Below are 24,917 nucleotides of genomic sequence, written 5' to 3'. Positions count from 1 at the left end.
CAAGTGGTGACAAAGACAGAAGTGGTTTTTGCAAAAGCTTTTGCCAAGTTACGGTTGAAAATCCAACCTGGAACTTTTTTTAATTTGGTGCATTGACTTTATCACTGAACAATGCTCACACACTATTATTATAATTGCAGACTTACTTCTGGATTAAATCTTTTTGATTCAGGTATTAAAAACCTCCAAGTTCAAAATGCGTAAATCACAGGACTCTAAAAGATGCCAATATATTCAGCTATTGCGTTTGTGTAACTCAGAGAGAAAAGAAATAGCTAAGTTGTCTGTTAATGCAGCCGTATTTTCTGTAGCACTGTGCTGACATCTTTCAGTGCCTTCCTGCACAGAGGAAGTAATGTAATTCCAAATGATGCAGATGAGCATGTTGTATTTTGATGACAAAAGGCACACCTACACAACCATCTCATGTTGTTCTGTCACTTGCAAGAAATGATGCAAACTAAAACAAAAAGTCTTTCTGCCAAGGTGTCTGTGTTAAGCAGAGACGTGTTTCTTGCTCCTCCGTTGTCCTCTGTATGCAGGTCACATACGCATAGCGAGTTAGACACATAGCAGGCACCATAAGGGATTAGGAAAGAGGGAAAAAGGAAAGATGTCCTCTCTACTGTACACATGAAAACAACAAAAATTACAGAATTTTACTGTGTCCTAGATGTATGCAGCTGCTTGAAATTAAGCACCGAGAGACCGAATTTCAAACATATTACTAATTTCAAGAAAACACCACATACGAAGGTTCATTTATAAAAGGTCAGTAAATGCTTTAACAGATTTTGTAACAAATAGTCATTTGTCTCATATTTTGATAAAGACTGCAACAGGTTAATAGGCTGTTTATTGCCATGGTTTATCACCAGCTATGATGTCTTCTACTGATGTGCCTGTAGTATTTCCAGTGTATCCCACTCTGTTTTAAACATGCTAATAATTAATAATGTGCAATCTTTGTAAGTCCCCTTAAAATGCAACTAGGATATAACCTTTATTGAAAAAAGACGCAAACAGGTGCTCTCTCTTGTATTTAATGGAGCGGATTTAATACTGAAAAAAATGTGCTTCCAGCCAAAGAACAGGCCCTTGTGTGTGTTGGTTGTGCAAACGACGTTTGACAGTTGTAATGAACTCATACTATGAAACTCTAATATCCACTGAAGGTTATCTATGGCGAATTACTAATGCCTTCTAAATTAAGGTCTATAATTGCACTCTGGTGATTAATGTATTAAATTACTGATTTCTTACATGTAAGACACTTAGCAAATGTGTATCTTATTGTACCTCTGGGCTCACCTATAATGTACAATAGGCAGGTGAAACACATGATCATTTCCCACAGGCTTCTTCTAAAGCAGGCTTCTACCCATGCAAGATCAACTCTGTAATAAGGTCATTATTTCTGGAGACATGCATTTTCATATCTTGCATAGGTAATAACATTTAGTTCCTTTACCTTATGAGTCTCAGTTAGAATTATCATATTAAATACCAAGAATTATTTGATTTTTTCCCACCTGGATTTCACAACAAACATAGGAAAATCTGTGATCTTAATAAACCTCCAGCTTTAAAAAAAAAAAAGAAAAAAGCCAGTGTGGTTTGTGTTGAGTGTTTGGAGAAATACTAAAGCGTTTTAGAAAGCTTTTATCAAAGCAGTGAACTCAACAGTTTGTCCACAGAATGGACAGAATAATAAAAGGTAAATTTCTACTTGTACAAAGATAATTATTCTCCATTTATGTGTATAGAAAAATACAAGATGAGCCTCTGCAACTGAATTTTTTCCTGGTTTAGGTAGCATCGGATTTGATCTGAATGTGCTTCTGTGAGCTTCATTCTTGGTGACACTGAAGACTTTGGAGAGGCAAGTTTTTGCATTTATATTCCTTTATAGCCTTGGCTACCGCTGGGTTCAATTACAAATATGACTGTGTTAATTTAAGCAAAAAAGAGAAAAGCAAGATCAGTAAAGTCTAACTGAGCAAAGTTTGATCAATTGATGAAAGTGCTTTGTTAGTTCTCAGCATAAGAATAATTCAACATATTACATTTTAGCTTGAAAATGCGTATATTTTCATTTTAACACATATTGAAAGCAAAGTTTCGTCTGCTGAAATTAGCGTGGTCAGATCTTGGCAAACCAACTCAGAGCTGTGCTTACCCTGCTTTGGATTCTTAAAAATAAGATAGAAAATATGCAAAAGGGTAGTGTCTGAGGAACTGACTCAGCCTGCTCTGCTTCTCTCCAAGGTCTGCAGTAGAAAAACGTACTCCCACACTTAAAATACATATATATGTGAAATATAGCCTGGGATTGTCTGACCTCTGCAGCTGTACAGGGCAAATCCCTGTTTCAGGCCCTGCTGCCAGGCCAGCCGGACGCAGCAGCAGCTTTCCCCTGCGGCCGCTCAGACTAGAAGGAGACTTTTGTTCAGGCGGTGCCCGCTGGCCAGGCAGCTGTTCCCCGTGTTCCACAAAGAAAAGCTGAGCAGAGCTGAAAACTGGTTTTACACTAACCTAAATACCTTTCAAACGTTGGGACTGTAGTAAATGGGCTTGTGGCAGCTTTCATGTTATTGAATTGTCTGGCATTTTTATGGGAGTGTACATACACACGCACACGTGCAAGCTCAGGTCTCTGCCCACAGAACCCCCCACGCCCCCCTGGAATAACACAGCGCGCACAGTATCACGTAAGACAGGTGAGAGGGAGCCCCAAGAAGTAATACCCGCAGCGTTAACAAAAAGGGAAGATGAAGGTAAAAAATCCATCGGTAACACCAAAAGAAATGTCCCGTGAAATTGAAAATTGTGCATGCTGACAATATGCCAAGATTCTGCATTCAATTGGGATTTAAAAGTCAGCACCTCCACGACAGCTTCGTGACTCCTCTTGCTCTCGAGACACCTGCCTGTTAACAACAGCATATTCAGCTGGAATGGCTGGATTGCTCCATTCTGACCGCTTCTCCAAATGCGAAAATGACAGGTGAATTGCAACGTGTCATGTCGTGCCATGCAGAAACACAAAGGCTGAAGAGAGCATAAAAACAGCACATTACTTCTTGCACTCCCAGGAACGTTATTCTTTTAAGGATCTCCAAAGTGGTTTATTAGCAAAGAACATAATATCCTAGAGAAGAAGTCCTTTACATTTGTTTCACATGGAAAGATACCTGCAGGCATCAGAGTAATAATCTGAAGTCTTGATACTAGATCACGTTTTTCCCAAGAATCAGGAGGAAGTAATCTTCTACCAAGATTCAAGAGGGAGGACTGCTGGGTGGCCAGGCAAGCTCCCAGGCTGGCTGGTAGCCCCTCTGGCACTACATCCAGGCGGGAGAGGCACCGGAGCGGGACCTGCCAGCCATGGAGCTGTGCCAGAGGCCGTGCTTCCCGACGGCGCCCTGCCACTGCAGCCTCCTCTGGAGAGGTGACCTGCCACTTGGCCACTGTGGTTTCACCTGCCAGGATAGAAAAATATGGCAGTTGTGCTGCACCTCACTCAGTGCCCAGTTTAGCCACGCTCCAACCAGTACCGCTTGCCCTCCTGCTTTTACGCTGAGAGCAGCCAGCCAGGAGTAACTGGAGAAAGCGGGAGGTGGCTCAGCAGGTGTCACATCACTTCTGGCTTCATCCATGCCTGAGAGTCTAACCTTTCCAACATAAAATGGTTTTCACTTTTGTATGGCCTCTTCCTGTATTTTTCCTACCTGTTTTGACTTGACGGCAGCTTCTGCTCATTTTGTGCTATCAGCACAAGCCCTAAAACACTAGTGCGCTTATCTACACCTGTTCCTGCCATGGAAAGTGCTGCCTAAGGAAAAGAGAGATGCTGCAGAGGGTAAGCTGCTGTGACTCACTGCCTGTGAAGCAACCGTCACCTCACAAATCATGTTTGCCTGAAAATAGCGTGCTTGCTGTTTTCAGTAACCCCACAGGTCACTGATATTTTTCATTTACTTTTGACATTTGAGAGAATTTCATATCTAGTCACCTTTGTTACAGGTTTTCCTGGCTGGTGTGCCAGTATTTGCATTGATGGAGCTGTGTGGGTCAAGACCTAGTAATAGCATAAACTTGTGTCTTTTTTGCACTAGTGTATATGGTGCAAATCCAGAAACAGCCTTCAGCAGTGAACAGCTGGTATTTGTGAGAGCAGAATCAATTCTCTATGACTGTGCCATGGAGTAAAGCCACTGCTCAAGTAGAGCATCTCCCAGTTACCACAAATGTGTGCTTTTGGTTTTTTTTTTGCATTTCCTACCTTCTTAGAATTGTATAGAAACAGTTGTGCTTGGTATCTGCACATGTGAGTCCATCTACATTTGGTATTTAAAATCTATCGTAATCTGCTTGGCATCAGTTTCCCTGTAAGCTTTCAGTATATACTTACAGCTGTCCACAGTCGTTCTTCATTTCTTTCTCTGTGGCCCCACTAATTAAAGCCTTGGCTCATTTTCCTTTTAAGGTCCAAACTCTTTTCACTCTGTAAAAGAGAAAAATATTAATCGAATGTCAAAGGTCTTCCAACGATTGTACTTGTGTTGCAGCCTGTGATGATTACACAGGACTCTCTGCCCAGCAGCCTGGGGGGGTATGCCCTTCTCACTCAGTAAACAAATCTTTTCCACAGAGCTTAAATACGTAATTGCATGGCAGAGGCTGTTTGTTTCCGCAAAAGCACTTACGAACCCATCTTGCATTAAGCTTTGAGATTTCAGTGCAATCATGGGCTAATATTTTTCTAGTTTACATACTGTTTTTTTCCTTCCAGAGTCCTAATTCTAAACATGAGGTTTGGCTGCCCTGTTGTGAACGTCCTATTCTTCAAGTGCATGACTAATCTGAACAGAAATATGAATCCACAGGGACAACACAACAACCAGGCTACTCCTAAGCTTGATTTTTTTGTTTAAGGCTTTTTAATTTGTTTAGTTTTCAATGGCACTCCCTTTGGAGCCGATGTGAGTTGAAAACAACTCTACCTAATACAGCTGGATTTGAAGAACATGCTGATAAAATGATCTGATAGTGTTGTATGCTGCTGATGCAAAAAATCTAAGAGGGCAAACCAAGGAAAAGAAATGATAAAGCACTGCTGCAGGGGGAGGCCCATTCTGCCATGGACTGTAACTATACCGGATTCAGCAGGGGCTGCAGTGCCCAGCGTCCCTGAGCGAGCAGGAGCAGCAATGTGGGTGGCAGAAGATGGCACGGGGGCACAGCGCTGCTCTCTCCCCACTGCATGCAAAGGCATCAGCCTCCCGGTTCTCATGTCCCCCACAGATATGTCTACAGGGTGTGCGGATGTTGTCTGCTGCAAACCTGGATGCTCTCAGAGACCCACGTCCCACTATCATTTCTTGCCACTTATTTGGGAGGAAAGTCCGCATTCTACTTAACTGTGTGCTTACTGTCTTGGACCACAGAAGTAAAGTGCATGGGATTCAGTCTTCTTTTGGGCTAGTTAAATTATCATTTAATTTCTTGAGAAAGGATACCCAATACCTTTCCTTCTGAAGAAAACCAAAATCTAAATTTATCTTGGGTGTTTGGGTTGTTGGTTTTTTTTTTAATAAATTATTTATAGTTTTTAAATAATGTAGTGGAAAAAAAAGGCATTTAGAAGATGATACAAAGTAGCAGGTTGTTATTCTTGCCAGTGCTGCAAACAAACCAAGGCAATGCCCCTTGTGCTGGAAACCGATAGGCAGACCTGTAGGGATGAAATCACATTTTAAAACTGAATTTGGAAGGCAGAAAAACCTCTCAAGAAAATCTGTGTTAATGGATGGCAGTAATTTCCTCCCTTGTTAGATATTCTAGAGCAGGCAGATACTTGATTTACATCTGCTGTCTCCTAGTGATATAAAATATGGTTTGGTGACACAGGCTCAATGAAGAAACTGAAGGTCAGGGAAAAATTAATCACTTTCTCGCTCATAATTTAGTATGAAGATAGTTAGGCATATTTAGGATACTTCAGCATCCAAAGATGAAAACAGCACTGTGCTGGATTTAAAAAGTGTCTAAGAGGGGAAAGGTCTTGCTTTCACTTGCTTGTCAGTGCCTAAAGCAGCCAAAGGCTATGGATGAGCTGTTGCATGGCCCTATGTTGTGAAGGCTTAAATGATTGCACAGTACCACAATGCATCCAGTCAGCCTCAATTCACTGCAAATAGTGTAAAATCAGAGAGCTGGGTGGAGTTTTCAGAGTTCAGTTTTGCTCTAAAGGAGTGTAATGCTAAACCCCACCTTCCCTTGGAGGGGAGCACATGGCCTTTCTTCTGCTTCTGGGAATTAGGAGATGGGGACTCACAACTGCATGGTCAGAAAGAGCTCGTTCCTGAAAGGGGCTCAGCGGTCCCAGTTCCCATCCATTTCACTGGAAGCCAAGAGCAGTGCATATATCCAGAGCCTCCCATCTGCAACAGCTTCTGGATTCAAAACTTCAGGGAACAGGAGACTGCCAGACCAGAGAAAACTGGCATTAAACTACCTTTAATGATGCCTCTTCTTGGCAATTCTTCCCCCGCTTTTTCCACAAAATAGAGAGAACATCATAATCTAAGTCTTGTCAGAGATATGTCTGTCTCCAGTGAGATGTATTTCTGACAGACCAGACCAGCACCGTAAGACTAACTGAAATGCCGGACTCTTTGCAGCTGCTACAATGCCCTTTTTAATGCCAGGCTTCAGTACTTCTGTAGCTGTATCTGTGCTGCACGCTGCTGCAATGTGAATGGATACATAAGCGAACTCGGTAAGTCACTGTGCCACTTCCCCTCCCAAGTGGTTGCCCAAAACCCAATGAAAAACCAGGCAGTGGGTGTACAAGCAGGCAGCTGGTTTTTCCACTTGGACTAACCCTCATTTTTGCTGCAGCGCTTCAGTAAAAGCCAATTATACCAAACTTCAGGAACATATCAGTGATAGACTGCAGACACTTATAGTCTTCATCAATGAACAGGCTAAGCGAAACTAGATTGTTCTGCTAAACATTTTAGTAAGTAATTAACCCTGAATTATCAACAACAGGCAGCTATGGTAATGGTTATGAAAGAAATAACAACCAGTTGCACAGTTATTAACACGAGAGCACTGAACGAGGCAGATGAACAGCATGTGCTGCCATGGAATTAATAGAAGGGACAACAGTGGTAAGTATGATCCCCCGCAGGGTGGTACAGTTCCAGGGGGCTGAGAGAGCTGCTGAAAGACACTTGCTTTGGCAAGAGCAGCATGTACTCAGCAGTAGATGGATGGAAGTCAGAAGCGGATGGTAATAAGAAGCGTTAAAAATAAATCTAGCCTAATTAGGTTAAAAAAAAAAAAAGAAAAAGATGTGAACCTGACAGCTTAGCAACTGGCAACTGTTTAGTTCGAGCAGTTATGCTGGAGGCAGGAAATTCATACTGGAGCATCAGGAAGCGGACAGATGAAGTGACCCGCTGTGCACCCTGTGCTCCCCAGCTGGACCGTATCAGTGCCCGTTTTCTGAAGCTGTGAGATGACCAGTTTCAGAAAGGAGGGGCTCTTCAAAATGTCTTACCTTGAAACCCCCTAAAATATTAGCTAATTCTTAAAAATCTTGGCTACTGTGCTTATACAGGAGCACTCACGTGCACCTGGGCCAATGAAAGATCATGAGCGTACAGGCTTGGGACAGAGTCAGATAGATACATCATGCATGTAGTAATGTGGGCTCCCCTCAGCGTCCCTCTCCAGCCATTTTCATGGACCATTTGTCAGCGGAGTGAGGAGCTCCGTGTCCCTTCTTGTCCTCTCTGCTGAGACTGTAAATGAGGAAGGCAAATAAGAGCAACCTCCTATGAGGGAGAGGACATGTCCTGCTGGGTATTGCACTGCAATTAAGCAACTTGTTTCGCTTCCCAGCATGAGAAAGGCGGCAGGATGAAACTGAAACAACAGTTGTTAGTTACAAAAAAAAAAAAAAAAGGAAGGAGAAAGACAGTAGAAGGATAAACAGCAGGGAGACAGAGGGCAAACACAGTAAAATGGAAAAAGTGGATCAAAACCAAGGCTCTTGCTGCAAGCAGAACCAGTCTGACCACTGAAATGCTGAGGTGATGGAAAACAGCCGCTGGACCCCCAAACCAGGAAGCTTGTCTTCCTTCCTGGGTCTTGACTTTCTTTTGAACCAGTTGTATTAAGAAAACAGCTCCCCCTGTTCTTACTGGAGAACATAAGGAACTTACCCATGTACCCCCAGACTTTAATTTAAGTAGCTTTTCTTCCTTCTCCAGTTTTTCATGTAATGTATTTTATCAGATGAATCCAGTTTTCCTGGGTATACAAAATGTCCACACATAGCAGCTCCCCCTGCCCTGCAGGGCAGTCTCTTTGCCTTGCTGAGGAAAGCTGCCTCAAGAATCCCAATTAGCCATAGCTGTCCAGTCTCTGTATGGGGTCTATGTGACTAATTAAAAGTCTGCTTTGACACCTGGACAGCAAATAATTTAATCTCAAGCTAACAACTTTTCTGTTACTATTAAATAACATATCTTACTGTCCTGGAAAGGTAGGGCTGGAAGCTATTGTATAATGGTAGTAGCAAGAGAAATCTATAATGTATGAAGGAAATTATATACATTATTCTGGGGAAGAAGGATTTGTCTGTCTATTCTGGCTGCACACCCTGGCCTGGGAGAGCGATAGGCAAAGCAGGGCCCACCTCCCCTCTGCCATAGTGCAATTCCTTTGCGAACTGTGTCGAAGGGACAATGGGAGATGCTCCTGGCTTTTAGGGCAGATGTTTACTTGCTTTCTTGTTCTTCTTGCCCTGGAGTCCTCCCTGACGGTCCATGGGAGACCAAGAACAGGAGCTTGAGATGTGTTTCTCTCATCTGTGCCACTCTTCCTCTGACAGCTGATGTGGTAAGCTCTGCTACCATCTGCAGCATGGCGCGGAGAGGAATAAACAGCTTTTGTGGCATAGGAAGCAAGTTTTGCATAAACATGACAATGGCCTCTGCACTCCAGTGCCTGAGCTCCGGTTTTCCCTTGAACTCAATAGGTGTCTTCAGATAATTGCCGAGAGAGGATTTACTTCAGCTAATGCGCAGGGAGTATTAGAAGGTCTGCATTCATTTAACTGCCTAAGATAGACACGAAGACCAGAAAATCCCAAATTTGGATTTGTCACAGAACAAAATTCTGAAATCAATGTCACTTTAATGCAACAGGGTTTAATTCACAGGATTTTACTGGAGTTCAGCCCATGCTACACGAAAAGCTTCTGTTGGTGGAATAGAGAATATTTCTGGCTGCAATTTTGATGACTGCTGACCAGTTTGCCCAGTACCATCAGTTTGGAATTATTCTATATGGGGAAAACTGTGTATCAGCCAAGTTTAGTTCTCACAAGCTGAGAATCACACAGAAACAGTGAGAAGGGGCCCCAAAGCTCACGTAGTGCATTCTACCCCAGTGCTTTCCTGGCACATATTTATTTAAAACAGTCTTTAAAAATCTCTCATAACAGAGGTTTTTGACAGCTCACTCAGACCATCTCTTCTTGCTTGTAGCCAACCCTGTGGCTATAAGGTTTTTCCTAATATCTAACCTAATTCTCTCAAGCTGCAATTAAGCCTATTATTCTTGTCCTACTTATATGGATAATTCCCTTTTTTGCAAAATATACTTCTTCCAGAAAACCAAGTTTCTGTGTCCCCTTTGGTCTTCTGTTGTTCACACTGAACACTACACAGTCTCTAACGTGACCTCTGAGGACAGGGTCTACCAAACTTCTAGTAATTCTTAATTCTCTCTGCTTGACTTCCCTCCAGCTACTTCACATTTCCCTTGAAGAGGAAAAAATTTGCCTAACATTTGACACAGTGCTCTAGCTGAGGCCATACTAGTGCTGAGTGGAGCTGAAGGATTGCTTCATGCCGTTTGTGAGTTATAGTTCTGTGTAAACATCCTCGTATTGACATTCAACATTTTCAAAACAGCCAGGTCGTGTTGACTCAAGCTCAGGTTGTGATTCCCTCCCTGCAGAGCTGCTGCGAGACCCTGGATCCCCACCCTGTCCCCAGCACTCTGCAGGTCAAGCCCACATTCATAAATCAGCGTTGAAGGCTGACACATCGCTCATTTGTCCTCCTCCTCCTTAATTTTTAGAAATATTGGCAGGGTGAAGCCAGTTCTTGTTTGTCTTTCCTGGAGTTCTCAGTACGTGCCTGTTCCTCCCTCTGCCGAAGGCACATGGCTTGTCCATCTTCTGCTTCTCCCCTCACCAACAAGGGTTTTCCTGGGCTTGTTTTAATTCACATCCAGTTAGCTCAAGCAAAAACAGCTTATGATCTGCATAAGACATGCGCATCCTCCCATCTGGTTTCATTTGCACGGCAAACATACTGTCATGATCTTACCAGCTCTCTAGTCTCTCGGGGCCCTAAGAGCATCTTCCCAAGGTTCAGGGAGGTCTCAAGGATGACCTGAGGCCTTAGGCCAGTGAGCTGCGGAGTTCTCCAGGCTGGCAGGGTGTCTGGGGAGCTGGGCAGGCTGGGGGACACTGGGGAGCAGCCATCACCCAAGGCATCAGCTTGTGGGTTGTGGCACGGGTGTGGATCCGAGGGCAGGCAGACCTCTCAGGAGAATTCAGACCCCATGTGGAAAAAAAACAGCGGCAAAACCAGTCAGTTCTTTCCCCACAAATATTCAGGCATGCAAAACTCTGAACCCCGAACTCAACCACACAAATAATCCCCCCCGAAACACCCTTTGAGGAAGTCTTGTGTATCATAAGCAAAAAATGGTGAAAAACCTCTTTTACCTTTCCAAGTTATATTTAATACTGTGCTATCAAAGGACTATCAAGCAATAGTAATACATCAGTGTTTTCTAGTGTATTTGCAGTTCTGCACTTTTTAAAATAAAAATGGTCTAATAAGCCATAAATTTACATTTGTTAAGTTACCCTGTCTGGTTTCCTTAACAAAATGACTGCAATACAACAGTGTAAATCTGTAAAACTGTAGCGCTCCAAATACTAATCAGAAACTTTCATAACAGAAATTAATATATGGCAGTTCAGAGATTTAATAAGAAATGACATTTCACAAGCTGTTAGAAGACAAGAAAAGACAGATTTCATAATATTTTATAGGGCATCTAAAGTAAATTCAATACATTATGAAACAAAAATCACTTAACTGACTGTAGGCTTGAGACGTGCTTCAATTCAAGGTCGGTATTACAGTACTCTTGTCTTGTTTGCTGGGGTGACAATCCTGAACTTCAGTTGGTAGTGCAAACACCTCTGGAAAGCATGGGACCTAAAAAGAAAGGGGTAGCAAAGAAAGTACTAATACCTGATAGATACGGCTCTGGGATAAACCTGAAGATACGATTGCAATTGAGACAATTTCAGCCAAAAAGAATGCAAATCTTACGTAAGCAAGGATGAAGGATAATGTGGAATATGTCTTATCATTCAATATCAATCGCCATGTTCTCATCAACAATACCATAGAATAACTGAGATTATTGTAATAGTTGCCTCCCCATGACACAGTTTTTTGTCTCCATTTGCTTCTTGCTGCCACATACAGTTGCTGACAGGCTGCTAATAAACACTTTCTTGAATGGTCGCAGCACATGTATCATTCCACTAGCCTGACTCATGAGTGGGGCCACTAGATCCTACCATAATACAAATAAATAATCAAACAATCATGAAAAAATAACAGAGCAACTTGTAGCGATCCTCTATTTGGGGGATAGAGATATTATTGGTTTACTTTGTACATAAAATCAGAACTCAGTCACATTTTTTCCTTTGGTTTGGAAAGTCCACATGATGGCAATCTCTGTCGTTAACATACGGCAAGTTCTTCCTTCAAACACTGCCAGTTTAACATATGTTTCATTTGCGCAATACCAAAAATAAGACAAGAAAATCTGCTTGGCTTTCAGTAAGTATATGAAAGAGCCAAGAATTTTTCTGACAAAGAAGGAAAAGCCTGTAACACCCCAAAAGTGAACCCGTTCATACAGGCTTTTAGCACAACGCTTTGCTGCAGCATGCAGAGGAGAGAAAAGCCTCTACAGAAGCTGTGTAGCATCTCCAGAAGCTGCGCCACTGCTGCACCCATTTCACGTGCTCTGCTTAGCCAAAACCACTCTCTGCATTTGTAGCTGGATAGTGAATATAAAGCTGAAAATGCTACAGAGCAGGTGTTCTGCTGCCATCTCAGCCTTCAGGCGGGAGCTGGTGAAAGAAGTGAGGAACGGGGGAAAAAAAAAGGCCAACTACACACAGTCGGATAAGTCAAAAGAACTGAAACTGAACTTTATTATTTTTTTAAAAAGTATTCTACAATAATGGCTCAGAATACTACCACAATGTACAGGGACAAGGCAGTGCTCTGGGCTATGACTGTAGATTACTCTAGTATATATATTTGTAAGAGCTTAAGAAAGGTTGAAGCAGAGCAGTTCAACATTTCTTAAGCACATATTTCATAATCTAACATTTTCTTCATCTCTCATATTATAGCAGGATTTATCAAATGCAATGTAGTCACAGAAGTCTTGCATAAATACAAATATCGATACTTTACCTTGAATATTGTATATGATATAAATTCTGCCTTACCTTTAAAAAAATCTCCAGATCATTATGTTACCTGGGAGTCTTTCCTTTTCTTTCTCTTTAAGAGTTTTTAAATATATATATATATATTTATATATATTTGCTATCATACATCAAAGTATATATGAATCCCATCATTTCTTTTATATTTCCTGCAGACATAGTCTGAAACAAAATCACCAACAACTAAATCAAAAGCTTCCTGGTAATCGTAGGAAAGCCAAAGAGGATTTTTCCTCTTTTTTTGCGTTTTCAGTACTAATATTTTTTTAAACTTGTAAGGATTCTTCATAAACTAGAGGTCCATAGATCATTTAAAGCAGTCTTTATAAGCAAATTTACATACTTTGACATGCTTTTGTGAGGCAGTTAGTATCAAAATCCAATAGCATTTCTTACAGAACCACACGACTTTCTGCGATGCAGATATACATTTCATTTCTAAAAAGCCACAGTTCTTTTTCTACATCTGCTCTCATCAAATCCCCAGGATTCATTCATGAAACTGCTGCTGTTCCAAATGCTGAGGCTGTTATCCCTGCTGTGGATTAAGATGTACACCCAATCTGGTGACATCTCTGCGTGGAAGATTGATAAGTAGGAAAATAGCCTCCCCAAATCTACAGATAGTCTTTTCTATCTCTAAATTCTCATGATTCGTGTCACCCAACAGTGCAATGCGACGAAGACATGTCTCTGTGCAGGCTAAGGGTCTTCTTCCATCAAAGGAATCTCTACGGGAAAAAAAGAAATAGCATTGATTGCTGATTGTAACGTCCCTTTATACTTTTGCAGACTATTAGTATTACCAATTCTACAAAAATAGAAATAGAGATTGCAAAAATCTGAACAAGACATACCATATCACCAATTCTAGACTCACTTAGGCTCTAACACCTATATGAAAATTAACCTACTAAAACTACCCAGATTTTCTGAAACAAGTTCGGTCGACAAAAAACTAAAATGCACACATCCTTTCTACTACATTAATCCCAGAATCAGCATTCAGAGTAGGGAGGGACTTTTACTGACATTATCATTTGTCCCTCCTCCTCCTAGCTGTCCTCTTTTCCTCATGATACCATTAAAAGTTAGCCCCAGCCCTGTGAAGCTGGAGGACTTCTTCCACCCAGAGCTTCACCCACACTGTATTTAGGACACTGGGCTTCAGCTCTGCTACTGATCAATCACGCAGAGATTGCTTTGCCTAGTGACTCTCCGTGAATGTGGAGAGCAGGATCAGAGCCACTCCTTTTAAATGTCTCCAAGGAAAGCTAGCTAGTTTCCTTGACACGCTGAGCAGCACACCATACAGCTCGTTAGAACTCAATTAAATTATATCAATGCACGCCCATGTTCGATTTAAATGCAGACAATAATATATGGCAATCTCCCTTCTTGTACATGGTCCTGTGGGTACTTTCCCCTTATGCTGTGACTCCCATGTCCACGGCTTAACGCGTACGTGCTTTAGACTGAACAGTTTGCTCCACGCACAGACATGATGAGCTCGTTAACAAAGGCTGCTAATTTTGGCTTAGTATGAAAACATGATTTCCTTTCCATTTTAAGGAGAAAATGCTGTTCTTTGGTGTGAAAGCCATGGCATGTGAGGAGTTGTGAGTGTAGGAGCTGAGGAGCAGAACGGGCCAACACAGGCAAGATGATGGTTGACTTCGCTGCCATACGCAGGTGCCTGCTGACATCCCTGTCGATGAGACTGCTGTTATGGGGTCTGGACAGGAACCTTCTGGCCTGGGATTCAAATCCCTGGCACCACAGCTATCAAGGATACGAAGCTCTAAGAGCATGGCGTAGTATGGTTTTAAAAATGTCCAAATTAAGATGTGGACAAAAACACGGAGAAAGCAAGAGCAGGTCAGGTGGGTTTACTCCTGCTCTGACAGTACAAACAAACGATGGCTCCTGTTTTATAGACTTACCAATTGGACCTATGCAAGACTCACCATCTGCAATATCGATCCGCGGACTTGTGGATGCAGCTTCCCCAGCAGTGCTACAGGATACGTCAGTTCGATCTGAACCGGGAAGCGCTGCCGCTTGGCACGCCGGGGACGGGTACGAACTTTGGAGCAGTTTAGAGGAGCCCGACCTACTGTCACAGGTCTCAAACTCGCTAGGCAGCGTGTCTGTAATCCTGGGGCCAGGGTAAGCAGGAGGATTTTGATCTTCTGTCTCCAAAATATGCCCCTGGTCTGTGGTAGCTGAGTATCCAGGTGCCAGAGCATTCAAGCTGCTGCTCACAGCTTCATCGTAGGAAGGCAGCATTACGGGAACGCCATCCACCACCACAAAGTCGGGGTCACCCATGGAGCCCTCCTGGTTGCCTCTACGTCAAACACAGATGAGTTATCACAGAGAGCAGGAGTACCTCGGAGCAACCACTCAACTTAAGTACACACAGCACTTTCTAGTCATGCAAAACAAAGCTACAGGGTCATTAACATTCACAGAAATGTTTGCTGCACTGGTTTGCAAAACTCTGTTCTGGTTGACAGTCTGGAATCTGTTACAGTGGAAAATATGAAACCAGAAATGTGAAGAACAATTTTGAGAAGGGAAGGAAAACAGGTGCTTGGAAGAGATAAGGAGCACCATTTGCTGTGCTGTGCACAGTAGATGTCATGGATATAAGATCACAGATGATGTTCACCAGTCAAAAGTGTCTGAACCCCTGGAAAGATGTGTGCTAGGGCAAAAAAGAATTTACAGCCCACGTAAACAAACATTGAGTTGACTACTGTTGGATGACAGGGCTTTGGTGGCCGGATTTGTGGCCTCCTTCAGGTCTCACTTTCAAAGGATGAAGCCTTCCTTAACCAGGACTAAACTGGCTTCTTTTTTAAGCAAAGCATTTCTATTAATCAGGAAGGTCTGTTGAACCCTAAAGTATCTTTTTAGTAGCGATTAAATCATGGTAGAGTCCTAGCAGGAGGGAATTGGTCCCAAGTACTTTTAGGACATGAAAATATCTGAAAAGGAGAGGACAGAAAGCCATTTCAATAAGCTAGACAAATACAAGCTATAAAGCTATCCATAGAGCAAGCCATTACCCTAAAGATCTTCCTAGTTATATACGTATGTGTTTACTACTCCCCATACACTTTATATGTGCACATATATATGTATTTAAATTTACACTTTACTTATATAATCTGTATTCTTTTATGTACACATTTATTTAGCATTAAGATCACCACGTCCTTTCTGCTGCATATATTTACCGACGAACAGCTTTTTCAGCTCTGTTTTCAGCACGTGGTAGAATAAAGACACGAGAAAAAGCAAGCACAGGCGAGGAGTCACACAGTGAAGGTCCAGAGCAAACTGAGCAGACTGAAAACTAGAAACACGTGTAAACCCAGATACAGTGAGAGTTTTGCCTAAAAGTCCGCATGCCTGCCTTTATTTTTCCAGTTGTAAGATAATAATACCCACCTACCTGTCTCACGAGGAGAGCTGTGAGAATCAATGACAAATGCTCATAGCTGCACGGTATTTTATATAAATAAAGGAAGATGTAGGAGATGTTTATGAATTGTGTTGAAAATAATACGAAGGGAAAGCAAACTTTTAATATAAATTTGTCCATAGAGAAAAAGAAAATCTTTCTTAAAACTTACATTACTAAGTCTACAGTAGTTAAAAAATTAATTCCCCCAGCACCTGAAAATGAGTATTTAAAAATATTGTCAGCTATTTTTACAGGCAGAAGCGGCAATTCTCAGTGGTAGAGCTGTAATTACTCCCAAAGTGAGTCTGGCAAACTTTGCCTTTTATCTTGGTTGCAGAAAGGAGTACTGCGGCTTTCTGGGGGTGCCCTTCCACACCGGTGGCTCAGAGACTTCGGCTCAGAGCAGAAAAGAAGGTATCGGCAAGGCTCGTGAGCCGCTCCGTCTCCTCAGTAGGGAATGCTGAATGTAAAAACTGAATCAAGGTCCTCAATCTTAAAAAAAAAAAAAAAAGAGCGAGTACAAACCTCGGAAGGAAATGTGTCTTAAATTTGGTCTGGAACATCCTGGCTAAAATAACCAGTAGCAGTACTAATAAAACGCTGGTAGCAGTAAATGCCACTATTTTCCATGTAGTCAGGAGGGTCTCCTGTGTATTTGGCCAGGTTTGTTCTGTAAAAAAAAAAGGCAATACAAGGGTTGTGCTTGATTATTACCGTTGCTATTTTGTATTAAGACTTCACCAATATTCAGAAGTGCCAGCTAGGAAAAGAGATCTTTTACATGTACGTTGTATAATACACATGAATCCAATGTGGATTCATATATACCAAATATATATAATATACCAATATATATAATATACCAATATACCATATATAATATATGTATAATATATATATAATATATATTATATAAAATATACCAATATACCTCTCTCTCTATATATATTTTTTATATATATATATAAAAAATATACCAAAAGCAACCTTAACAGTAAGCTGCCACAGGGGCTAGACCTTGCTTTTTCCCCTTAGCTTTTATTTATACATGCAATCATCAATTTAGCTTATATACATTTAAAAACATCCAGAAGACATTCCAAAATATATCTGAAGAGCGATTATTTAAATGGTTTAGGATCTTTCTGGATCTCAGAAATAAAAATGTACTGTATTTAACAGCATCTTAAAATCAACATTCACCAATTAACCATGAAACAGATGAAGTTCACCAGGCATTACGAACCTACGGATTTGCTCTAAAAAGGAGGGCCAATAAGGGGACAGGAGTAACAACACTGCTGGTCTCTCACCTGTTTTGACGCAGTATACTTGGTAGGAGGGGAACCACTCTCCGTACTGGCAGGTGATGTACTTGTAGTCGTTGGTGAGGGTGTAACCAGGATCACAGTAAAACTCCACCACCGTCCCGTGGTTGTAACGCTCGCAAGGCCGCGGGTGGCAGATGTAGTCTCCATGACTCACCATTGGAGGTAGTGGACAAACTTGGGCAAATACACAAAGAGAAAAAGAGAAAGACGTTAACGCCAACAGCCCACTGCTGGGCAGCTTCAGTGTGTCAAAATGCATGGCGCACGCTTCAGGCTCCCTTTCAGGATCCCTGCAGTTTGGGGTTTTATCCCAGTGGCACCAGACTGCTGCTGCCAGGAGACCAGGTGTCCATCTGCACCAATGGATGGATGCACACACCTCCTGCCGGGCAACGTGTGCCGGGGGGGTCACTTTTGGCTCTCACTGACACCAGCAAGCTCTGCTGTCACCTGCTTGTTTAAAGGCCTGAGAGATGGGATCTGGGAAGCTTCCCATCCTCTGGGGGAAAGGGATGGCGAGCAGAAGACAAAAAGGGACACCTACGCCTGTAAGATGGCTCTATGGGGATGGAGAGGGACAGTCAAAATAAGGACAATCCCTCCCCTTATGAAACATCTCAAATTCAGCTGTAACATCCTATTTTTTGGTTCGTCAACATAATTAAATCGTTGTATGTGCTAATTAAATTCCTAAATAAAATTCCTAAATAAATTCCTAAATAAATGAGGAATTTGCGCTAATTAAATTCCTAAATATTCACTTTTAAAAATAAGTTTGCCACCAACTGAGCAGCAAGAGATGCACAGCAATACTGCTTAACACTTACGCTCTGTACCACTGTAATAGTCTTAAGCTGGGCTCAGACTCTGCTGGTGTTATTTGTGTTTGGTTATCTCTGAGCAGCCCTACTGATCTCAGTGGGATTGCTGGCGGAGCGAGAGCTTATAAATGTAAGAGAGGCTGAGCCTGTGTTAATTAAGTACAGTGGTTTACATAAGGTTAGGTAAATAAGACAGAATTGCAATATAAACATGTGCAATTTTTATTGTAGACCCTGAAACGAAATGAAATATCCTCTCACATGGCTGGGCAGACGAACTCAATGGAGAGCTGAGGGAGCATTCTCCAGGAAACAGCAGCAGGGAAAGCAGCTCGCAAGCAGTATTTTTACAAGAGAGGAAACTTTTCCACTGAGTAAGTGTTAGTTGATTACTATTTTCTTAAGTGCTCCTAACACAGAGGGAAAAAAAACTACCAACTGTAATGATGTCTCAAATGGCTACATACTGACCCAAAAAGGGCTTAAATTACTGGATGGCTTATTTTATTTCCCTTCAGAGGCAGTAACTAACTGGCCCAGTGCCCCACCTACAGGCTGTTGCCTTCACTTCATGCCTCCCTCACGCAGGCAAGACCTACTGCATTGATTTAAATAATGAAAATGCCATCTCTCGGAAGAAGAATCTTTCCAGAAATTACAATTCAGCCGCTTCTCTCTGTGAATCTTGCTACATGAATAATGCATTTCATAAAAAAATACACAAGATATTAAATGAATCTTCAAGAGAGGCTGATTACAATGTGCAGCAATGTCTGTTCCCCATCCCCTAGAGACATGGTTTTGTTTGCATTTTCACTGGCAAGGCTTAATAATAACTTGAAATCAGAGCAAGTAATTCACATAAAAATTCACATCCTCAATACTCCACATACTTTCCAAAGTCTCTGGGCCCACAAGAAAGAGGAATGCTTTACTGGCAAGTCAACTCAAGACTGAAAACAATTTTCTTAAGACTAGGGCAAAGGTATCAGACTGAAATAGTAGGAAAGCACCTTTTGTCCAGATCAGGGATCATCCTTCTATTAAGAAGAAAATGGTAAGTGAAAGCAACAATTCTGGCCCGCCATAAGGAGACCTGGTATATTTTTATTATCTACGCTTAGAGCATCAGAACAAAGGAAAACAGCAATTTAAACTTCTTTGCAGCTGAGTTTTGCCAAGCTACGACAGGCTGCAAGAGATGTGTAGATGCCCGATACCTTTCTAGCAATGAGCCAAGTAGAGCACATCTTGTCACAGAGAGCAGCCGCTCAGAGAAACACATTTCTCCTCTCCAGCAACGTACCTGCTGCCTCATCCCTAACCTCTTAATGTCGCCAAGGGCCAAAGCAGCCTGCTGAATAAAAAAAGCCTCCGCGCTGGTGTCCCAGCAATGTGGATCAGCTGAGGAATGACACATTTCCAGGCAGATTAAAAACAATACACTGTGGGTGCAACCCAGATACAGAGCTGTCAGTCTGTTTACAAATGGAAATGAATTTTATAAAACCTGAAAAAAGGAGCATCACTCTTCACGCAGCGTATGTCCTCAGTGCTAAGAATGGGTGCCATCCCTTCCTCTGAAACCCTCCTTATTTCAAGGGGAATGCTCATGTATTGATGCTGTCTGGAAACTTCTGCAAACGTTTCTTTAATGTGCTGCAGAGTATTAGTCATGAATTAGAGTCAAGTTTTAAGCAGTCATACCTGCCAACAACTCTTGCATTAAACACACAAACAGCAGATGCAATACAGTTTGTTTGAACACAAGGGCATTTAGCTCAAATGAAACAGCACTTTGTTCTTACATCAGCTGGGCTGTCAGAGTCAGGGGTTTTCACTGGCTTGGGGCACCCCTCACCGCCTCTTGTGAACTTTATGTTCATCCAGTTTCAGGGTCCCTCAACATTTGCATGGGCAAACTGGCCCCCAGGTTACAATCAGTAACGCTCAGGTTCTGAGCCTCTTTTTCCAAATCAAATCAAGTTGAATTAAATACATCACAAACAACCAAAAATGAATTATTATTGAGCTCTGGGCAGTTAGTCATACGCCCAGTCCCTTTCTCAACCTGCTCCGTTCCCATGATTATCCTGGCCCAGGATCCTTTAAAGTCAGTGGCAGGATAGCCATGAAGTGGCCTTAGTTTTGATCACAGAAAAGCCCGATTATGAAAGTCTGGAGCACCGCTAACACTCTTGGCTCCTAAAGACAGAAGATTTTGATGGGGTCAGAAGATCTGACAGGGTCAGATCCCTTATTGCTGGTATTTACTTAGCACTATGCTGGATACCAGTGCAAGATACTGGTTACACAGACTAAAGGAATGTGACAGATCAAATATGGGTGAAAACTCAGGTGGCAAACCTAAGCCCACTGAAGTTTTCCAGGAAAGTTAAAATTCTATCATTCCCAATGATCAATTCTAATTGTATTTGGAAATTACAGGCCATGGACTTCAGGAAAATAAATCAAACTCCCAGAATAAAAATAACCACAAACTGATTAAAATAAAATTGTGTCTGACAAGTACATTTTCACTGTCAAAGCTGACAGCAGTAGGAACGATAAATAAGCATAGAGACAAGTGAGTTGTACTTCAGGAACTTCTCACAGCTTAAAAAAAGCCCTAGGTGACACCAAATCTTTACTACCAACAGCTTTCAGCATCTTAACTTTAGAAAGCTTTTGAGACTTTAATGTGCTAATTACAACATCCAGCATGGATAAGCTAGTCATATCTTCTGATGACCAACAATAAAAGACCACATGTGTATGTCCTCCACTTTGGAGCTCGTCAGAGGGACGGATATAATTTAGGCAGCATCTGCTGGTGGTTCTGCACTATGCGATCGTGGATATCTGGATCAGCCTCTATAGAGCAAATGGCCACAGACTGTAAGGGGACTTAGAAGAACTTTACAGCTCAGCATTCTCAGCTGAAAAGCTGAATCGTTCATCAAAAAGAAAGAACAAGCGTGTTTATATGGCAAACAAATCCCTTCTGGGATGCTCAAGACGCCTGTTACTCAAAGAAGTCGAAGGGCGGAATTCCTGATTTTATATGATGGACTTCCCCGCCTGCTCTTCGGAGCAGCTGGAGCCGAGGGCTCTCCTCTGAGATAAGCTGTGGGTTTTCTCCTCTGACTATTTTAATGAAAGATTAGTGCTCTCGGGAAGAGCTTAAAACCTGGGGAGTCAAGCCTTGTGTTACAAACACTGTCAAATACTGGCTTGGAGCAGAGGACCTGTTTCAGGCTAATAGAAGAGCTTTTTATAACAAAAGACAACAGAATATGTCCCACCTGCAGGTGCGCCTGCAGACAACCCCTCCTCCCCCCTTTTGTGAGGTGTCCTGAGGTGCCAAGACCCCAAGCTCGGCTTTATGGGGTCCCTGCAAGAGACAGCACAGCGAAAGGCAACGGAGGGGCTGCCCCCCCAGCATGCCCCCTCCATCGCAGCCTCCACAGCGTGACAGCCCCAGGGTCCCCGTGAGGGTGACACAGGCTGCGGGCACTTACTGCCCAGACACTGGAGGAATAAATGGGATTCACCCAGTAATTTTTTCCTACTCATTACGGTCAAGAAGTTTTTTGAACTCTGCCCAGAGGATGCTGCAGTAATTCTGCACTGTTGACACTGGAACTGTAGGAGGGAGGGAAGATTTTTTGGCATTAGCATATTCTCAAATAACATTGATGGCACAGAATAAAGATGTCATGTCACTTTTTAAAAGCCACTGGCAGAGAGATAACAGTGGAGTTACAGATATTTACAATGCTCAAAACCTTCTTTTTAGTCAATTAGTTCAACGGCTAGTCAGTTCAGTCTTTGGTCAAAGTAGGCAGGAGGGAAATTATTCAGGTTTTGCCCAGCTTTTGTATGTCAGTCAAAAAATAAAAGCAAAAATGTCTTGAAATACAGGGCACTTACTTATAAAAAAGGGGTAGGAATAAACAAGGAGCTTATTTTCCACCTTTGATTTTTTGCATAGTATGTTTTTTTTCTCTAGCTACCAGTCTGCCTTTCATGTAGGACGTTAGTTGCTCAGTTAGCTGGGCTGTCAGAAAAATCCAGTGTAAGGCCAGACATTTTCTGTTTGACACAGGGATGGACACGGTTAGCAACATTTGCACCTAAATAAAAATAATGCTTCTTCCAAACACAGTGCGAATGCCTGCTCATTATGCAAAGAGTGAGAAAAGATTAAAATGATACTTCACAATGAGAATGACACAGATGAAAACCCGGCACTTCCAATGTGCAGGGCAAATGCTGGTGTATCTCGCTAGATAGTAATCAGAGAGGTGGAGACGCTGTCTGGTTTGTGCACAAACTGGAAGGGAACAAGAGCTTCTCCTGACCCTCACTTGTCGGTCTTGTACATATCAGGACACTGATTAATACCAGAAATCTTGACACCTGTCATCTGGCTGCTGCATTCCAACCGATGTTTAATTGGAGCCATGATTTACTCCACGAGACCGCAGCAGTACATGTCCCCGCAGGTCTGACTCTTCTATCTAGGGTGGCCTCTTCCCCCCATGAGGCGTTACTGGCTAGCGTCTGGGGCCCCAGTAAGGATCCTTTTCCTTTGTACAAACACATGCTTGGGTATGTAGGATCTGAAAATTCATTTTTTTACAGGAACATAGGAGATGAAGATTATGTTTCTTCCTTTTCCTGCTTCTTTATGAACACTGTGCTGATAAAATCTCGTTCCTAGGTGACTTCAGTGTCCTCACCCTTCAGGCTAAAACAAGTACTTAACCAAGAAGCCTTTCTCTCATATACCTCAATCAATTCCTGTCCAGTTCACCTGACAGATCTGACTGTTTCCACAGGTATTACCAGCACATGAATCACACTTGCACTGCACAGTACAGAACCCTAATTTCAAGCTCCTCATCCTCTTACATCCACATAACACCACGTTATAAGATAGTATGGAGGGGATGTAATGCCTATATCCTATCTTCAGTTGATGGAACACCAGTATTAGCACCTTTCACAAAGAAAAATGTTTCTTAATAGTTATGAGTATGTAAAAAACAAACAAAAAGAAAACAAATGTGGTGTTCAAAAAAACCTAGCTGTTAGTTGTGGATTTTTAAACTCCAAAGACACTATACTGTTTAGAGAATGTATTGATTTATTTCTTAGACAAAAAGATCTCAAGACAAAAACTGGCAGACAAAAATGGGCATTTCTAGTGTGATATCAAATAGGGAAATCCTTGGGGAAAGAGGGAGCAGATGAAGTGAAGACATGCTTTAAGGAACTTTTCTGATTACTCATTTCCAAAGCAAAACGACAGCACCAATAGTAATACCAAAATAGAAAGTTTAGTGGAAACAACTAAGTGAGCACTAATATATAAAGTAACTCCTATTAAGCCTGACAGTAGACATGACTTAAAGTAACGAAGATACAAGATGTTTATTTTGAACTCTGAAGTTGCTAGCAAATTTACTTCTTGAAAGCCTATGGCAAGAATTATTAAAAATATTGTATTCTTAGACAATAATTTCCAAATTCTTTTCAATCTTAACCTTTCTCAATCACTTAACCTTCCCATTGCCGCTTACATATTTTCTTCTGAGAAGACACAGTAACAGTTAAGAAACTTCTTCTCGCCCATTCAGCAAGTCAGTGTTCAAGCAGCTGGGAACCCACCCCAGGTCTCATGGCTCCACGCTGGACAATCACCCCTGGGATATTCTGTACCAGCTACAACAGCAAAGTAAGCCTTTCAGCGTGCACACAGTGAGAAGCACTTTTCACCTCCTACGAAGTGTGAAAACAAATTGAATAATTAAGTTTTTAATGAAAAGCCGCTTCTCTGGTCTGGCTTTGACAAACACCATCTTGGCGAAAATCGCTATCACTGACACCAGCTGTATGAGCCCAAATGAAACAGTATAAAAGTAGTTTCAAGCCTATTTTAATAATAGTTTAACATTAGCTGATTCCTAAATGGAAACAGAAGGTGATTACAATCATTTATCATACACAGAGCTTCCTCGTTACTAGAGTTACAAATTATGGAGCCCATTTTGCAGTTCCAGTCAGCCAAGCTCCTACAGGAGCATCATGCCAAATTCACACTCATCCTCAACAGTCCTGCTGTTCCCAGCACAGCAACCTGTGAATCATTGATCTTAATGCCAAAGTCTTTCGCTTCAAATGCATTCCCCGAGAGATACGGGATGAAACACACCCCAAGTGACCTTTCTCCTATAAATTATAAGTTAAAAAGTGCAATTTTCATTAAAACTACAAAAAAGTGATAATGAGTTTGCAGCAATAGACAGCTAGGAGTTCTTTTAGCAAGGAGCCCACAGTTATCTTTAAGGAAATATTTATACTCCTTATTCACATGAGAGCGCTTGGAGTATTGTGGTCTCCTTTATAGCAGATCCTTTTAGCTTTCTTCATCACTTGCTTCTAGTTTTGTTTCTTCCTTCTCTCATGAGTGGTTCATTTTATGATCAGTAATGGTCTTTTTAGGACTTTGAGAAGCAGATGCTGGGGACTGCATAGACACCTAACAGGAAGGAATCAGAGAGCTGCAAAATAAGTCAAGGCTTGAGTGTTTGACAGGTGTCACAGGATAACTTGGAAAAGGTCAAAGTGCTTGGAAG

The 24,917-nt window shown here is 41.9% G+C and overlaps 1 protein-coding gene and 1 long non-coding RNA gene across 3 annotated transcripts in view; both read right to left on the bottom strand.

Moving 5' to 3' along the window:
- Positions 1-1,044: 1,044 nt before the first annotated feature.
- Positions 1,045-10,559, bottom strand: LOC141740399 (uncharacterized). The gene is made up of 3 exons (XR_012586019.1): positions 10,419-10,559; positions 4,415-4,507; positions 1,045-3,051 (listed from the first exon to the last, which is right to left on the bottom strand). It is a non-coding gene; the product is annotated as an uncharacterized LOC141740399 (long non-coding RNA).
- A 2,204-nt stretch (positions 10,560-12,763) lies between these two features.
- Positions 12,764-24,917, bottom strand: part of SUSD4 (sushi domain containing 4) — a 71,512-nt gene continuing 59,358 nt past the window's right edge. Inside the window, exons 6-9 of one of the 2 annotated variants that reach the window (XM_074579042.1) lie at positions 17,435-17,626; positions 16,647-16,791; positions 14,614-14,996; positions 12,764-13,377 (exon numbers count right to left, since the gene is read on the bottom strand). In XM_074579042.1, the coding sequence (XP_074435143.1) occupies positions 13,349-13,377; positions 14,614-14,996; positions 16,647-16,791; positions 17,435-17,626 (749 nt within the window). In that variant the 3' untranslated portion in view covers positions 12,764-13,348. The remainder of the gene's footprint in view (positions 13,378-14,613; positions 14,997-16,646; positions 16,792-17,434; positions 17,627-24,917) is intronic. The other variant, XM_074579041.1, reaches the window with a different exon arrangement.

This window comes from Larus michahellis, chromosome 3 (assembly GCF_964199755.1).
Source record: "Larus michahellis chromosome 3, bLarMic1.1, whole genome shotgun sequence".
Taxonomy (NCBI): domain Eukaryota; kingdom Metazoa; phylum Chordata; class Aves; order Charadriiformes; family Laridae; genus Larus; species Larus michahellis.
The sequence above is the reverse complement of the archived record's forward strand: the minus strand, read 5'-3'. Positions and strand labels throughout refer to the sequence as shown.